The following is a 4542-nucleotide window of genomic DNA, read 5'->3' as shown; positions in this document are numbered from 1 at the left end:
ATCTATTCAATAGAAGGTACTGGGAGAGACAAAGTTTGAAGTTTACCTATACTTTCTTCCAGACCAGGCCCTTTCTGTTTCTCCATATGATTCATCTGTCTTGCCAGGCATCCAGTAATAACTAAAATGGTTATGACAGTTTCTCTCAAAAGACAAACGTCCCCATGGCCAAGTATCTGCACAGCCAGATGCAGGAATTGATGCTGTGCCATGAGCCCAGCAAGGAGCACGTAGGTCTTGCCACAGCCCTTTGGTGATGGTGGATACAGCTACAGCCACAGCATCTGCTGCGTGTTGGCTGTTGAACACCCAGGGGATCTCCTCATGGGCACTGCGAGCAGATCAGCAAGTGCTGTGTCACTACCCAGGTGGAAACTATTGTTCCTATGATGTTCGTCAATGGATTGGTGGGGAAAGGCAAGCTGCCTTGACAGAGTATAAATTCACCTGTCCATATACCAGCTCTCCTTCAGCACATGCAGAGTGCAAGAGATGAAGCTCCTCATGCCAGCTACCCTCATCCTGCTCCTCTCCCTCTGCACCCCAGGTGTGCATGAATACACCTCTGTCTTCAGTGTGCCCAATGGAGGCCACTGGGGCAAGTGGAGGAGTCGGCAATTTTGCCACTATGGCTATGCCAATGGATTTGCGCTGAAAGTAAATTTCTCCTTATTTCCCACCACCTCCTGTCCCTGTGCCCAGCTCTCCATCTCCCAGGAGGGTCTTCTCCAGTGTTTAGATTTCCTGCAGAATTTCTCCTCTTCCAGAGTATGGTACTCCGTACATAAAACTATGAGTCTTCTGGAAAATTTAGCCTAGAAAATGTTGTCACTCTGGTTACACCAGTAAAGAAAAAAATATGATATTCTTTTCCCCCTAGCTACTGCCAGAATTGTTTTGCTCTCAATCTGGATAGAAGTGTGCTGGTAGACGCATAGTCTGCTTGTGGCTGATGTTGCTGAGAGAAGCCACGTCAGTGCTGAAATCTGCTCCTGTAGTCTAGGAGAGAGGCATTCTCCACCAGTGCCTCTCCTGGGACTCAGAGTCTCTGCCTTACATGTTGGGTCAGAAGTAGTTAGAAAACACAAAGAAGAGCATGTTACAAGAGTACGTTGCAGTTTCCCACGGACAGACAACTTTTCCCATGTGCTTCCAAAGACATTTTATCTTTGTCATTACAGAAAGGTCTTGGGACAGCTTACGACTGGCACTTAAAGGAATTTTCCTGAGTCTTCTTCCCCTTCCCTTTACCTCTGTCCCTCTATGACTTCTACTGCAGGTGGAGCCCTCCCAGTTCGGAAGAGATGACACAGCTCTGAACAGCATATGCCTGCATTGTCAAGGTGGCTCAGTCATTGAGTCCTTGGTAAGGGAGTGAATAACACTGTTTTTTTCCCATGTTTGTCATATACCAGCTCACAAAATATCCATAGATATCACCACGTGCAGGGGTCTCTCCTCTGACTTGCTTTGTCTGCATAGTGCTGTAGCATAAAGTAAATTAAAACAGGTGGTTGGGGTTTTTGTTCGTTCATTTTTAGGGTAATTCAACATGGTTACTTCACATCGCATCCTTCTGTTTGCTCTTGACATTTCTGCAGAGCCCTAGGGAAAGAGTCCTCCTTTGGAAATCTGCAACACATGGGGCAAATGTGAGAAAACTGATTTTTGACTATACATTCAGAAACTGGGTGAAGCCCTGGCCCTGCTGCAGTGAACAGTGCTGCACTTCTGGATAGCAAAGTGCCTGCTCTCCCCATTGCCTGGGGTGTACTTGTCAGACAGGTCAGGGATGCATCGTAAAATATGTGCTCAGGCTGTCCTTGGAATTTCCACCAGAACCGTAACTCTCCAATCTTGGACTTCCTGATGTTTTTCTGATGAGATACCAATGAAAAGTATAGCCTTGAGGGGGGAAGGGAAAATAATGAAAAAGTAAGAGGCCCCATAATGCAGCAGGTTGTCATCCTCGTCACTGCTGTGAACAAGGAGGTGTTAAGCTTTAGGGCAGCATGACAGGGAGAAGGAGCACTTCCTAGCAGTTTGCAGAGCCCAGACGCTCCTCTGTCTGCTTTTTGTCAGGTGGGGTATCTGGACCAGCTTCCAGGTTTGACCTGGAGGCTACTTGATCTCCTTCTCACTGAGAACAGAGAAGTCCCAAGGAGGAGGTGATGACACAGCAACCAGCAATATCCAAACCAGATGCTCATATGCAACTGTGCTAGTAGGTGATGGACTATCGTGGGGTAGATTTGGCCCATGGAGCAAAAACTGCAACATATGCGGTCTTCAGACCAAGGTAGAGCTCCCAACTGGGCTTCAGGATGACACAGCACTCAACAACGTGAAGTTCTGCTGCAAATGGGTGCTCGCTCTAGCAGCATCACTGCCTACACATCCCATATACCACAGTAGATGAAACATCAGTAAATCTTGGTTTTGGATTTATACTGGGACATGCCTGTGATGTTTTGACTGCTTGCAGGTTGCTGTATTGGCCAATGCTGCTGCTGCTGTCTTCTGCAGCTACCACTATGTTAGCATAGCTTGCCATAGTTACCGAAGTGTATTATGTTCACAAGAATCATCCTATCATGTAACTGCTGGTATACCGCTGTGAAAATGCTCAATCTGTGACAACTGCTCAGAGCTGAGGAACAGATTTCTGTTTTTTTTTTTTTTTCTCTGACTGTTAAGTTTCTTTCAGCTTGCTCTGCTCATTTTCGTCTTCTATAAAATAGTCTTTGATCTGTTGATCATGACAGACAGGGCAGAATGATTATCAGTTTGAGTATTCTTGAGGTTTACAACCAGAAAGAAAATGAAAAGTGAGAGCTAAACAGGGTGAAACAGAAATTTTGGCAGGCTTGTGACAAGCATGAAACATTTGGTATCATTGCCATGCCTGACTTTAATAGCCTCAATACTTCTTCATGCTTTTAATAAGCAATCTGTTAGTGCATACCTGAGCTCCTGCCTTAGGAAACATGGTCATAAAAAGTGTGCTTACACTGGGCATCCCCTTGAGTGTGGCTATGGTGCCCTGGGGTGGGTGATATTTTCTCAGACCTCCCTTGTGGCTGATTTGTAGAGTGCTCCACTGGCTCACATAGCTAGTAACGCAAAACTCGTGTTCATGGGACTTGGTTTTTTATTTGTTGCTTCTGGGCTTCATAGTCTAAATAGAATGGGGAGAATAGAAACTAAGACTGAACTCTGTGTCATTCCTCCATTTTTTATGCTCCAATTTGCTGTATAATCTTGAAGTTAGCACCTTGTCCTGATGGGCTAGATATAAAGAACTTATTCTCGATTTGCGGAAATATCATGCCTGGAGATCATTATTGCGCCCTAGTGGCTGAGCCACCAAGCCTTTCTGGCAAGACTTCGAGAAGACTTATTGCCTCTCTTTTAGGAAGCATAGTTATTGTTATCCCCTCAAAGCAATGCATTATGCAGCTTTGTTTACTTGAAACAACCTAAGGGCATGGTGTTGTAATTCTCTAGGTGACTGGTTGGGCTGTGGGAGTCTGGACACAAACACATGGAGCAGCACAGAGCTGATGGATGTGCCAGTTCACATCTGCTTAGCACAAAGACAGCAGATATCACCACTCTGGCTTTTCACCTATGTGAAATTCTCTTCCTTTCGCTTACCTAAACCCCCCTAGAATAATAACTATTTTCTTGTAAGAAATATGCTATATATTAGGCAAAAGAATAGAACAAACACGATACATACTTCAGTTAAAAGGGTTTAGATTAAAAAAATCAGGAGTTTGCTTTTGAGTAAATCACTGGTCTGTCTAACTGTACTGTCTCTGGTGGCAGTGCTCTATATCTAAGACTTGCTGTAATAAAAAGTTTCTCTGAGTCAGGGAAGTACATGAGTATGAGTTTTATTGGCCAAGCCAACAGCTATTGTTGGATGTTTGGTGATGTTGTGCAATGCTGGCCTTTGGAGCACGTGGTGATTTCTCATAAAACTTGTGTCATTTTTCCTCACAGTCCCCATTTTTGTCAACACAGGAGTTTTCCAAGTGATGGATGATGAGTGGAGAAGCCAGCCATAAAGAACTCAGGACTGATTGCATCTACTGTAACCAGGTGGAGAATAAGAAGTTTCTTTTGGCTCTGTTCGTACTGTACAGGGTATGGTTTCCCATCTTCTGCTTCCTGAGGTGCAGTTCGGGTAAACTGATGCATGTCCAATGTCATTCAAATTACTTCAAGTGAAATGCTTACTAAAGCCTCAATGGTGCAAGAAGAAATATTAGAAAGATTCCTGGATTTGAATAATTTTATTTTTTTAAAAAATAATATGAAACTTTCCAGCCAGACCTTCTGCTGGAAATTTGCATAGCTCTGATTTATTTAATCTCAAGATCTGATTTATTTCTTAACCTTTAAAGCTGGTTTTTTGTTTGTTGTTTTTTTTTTTTTTTTAATAATTTGGTATTTTTAAGTGATCCTTTAACTGCTTTCTGTCCTCCTTTTGACTGCAGACATTTTAGGCATGCAACAGTTTTTTTAAAAAAATGC

At 43.5% G+C, this 4542-nt stretch overlaps 1 protein-coding gene across 1 annotated transcript; it reads left to right on the top strand.

Moving 5' to 3' along the window:
- The first annotated feature begins 492 nt into the window (after nucleotides 1-492).
- Nucleotides 493-2419, top strand: LOC119142936 (vitelline membrane outer layer protein 1-like). The gene is given in 3 exon segments (XM_037376531.1): nucleotides 493-657; nucleotides 1280-1374; nucleotides 2083-2419. Coding segments are annotated over 3 exon segments (597 nt in total).
- The last annotated feature ends 2123 nt before the right edge of the window (nucleotides 2420-4542 follow it).

This window comes from Falco rusticolus, chromosome 2 (assembly GCF_015220075.1).
Source record: "Falco rusticolus isolate bFalRus1 chromosome 2, bFalRus1.pri, whole genome shotgun sequence".
Taxonomy (NCBI): Eukaryota; Metazoa; Chordata; class Aves; order Falconiformes; family Falconidae; genus Falco; species Falco rusticolus.
This window is presented reverse-complemented; position numbering and strand designations above follow the sequence as displayed.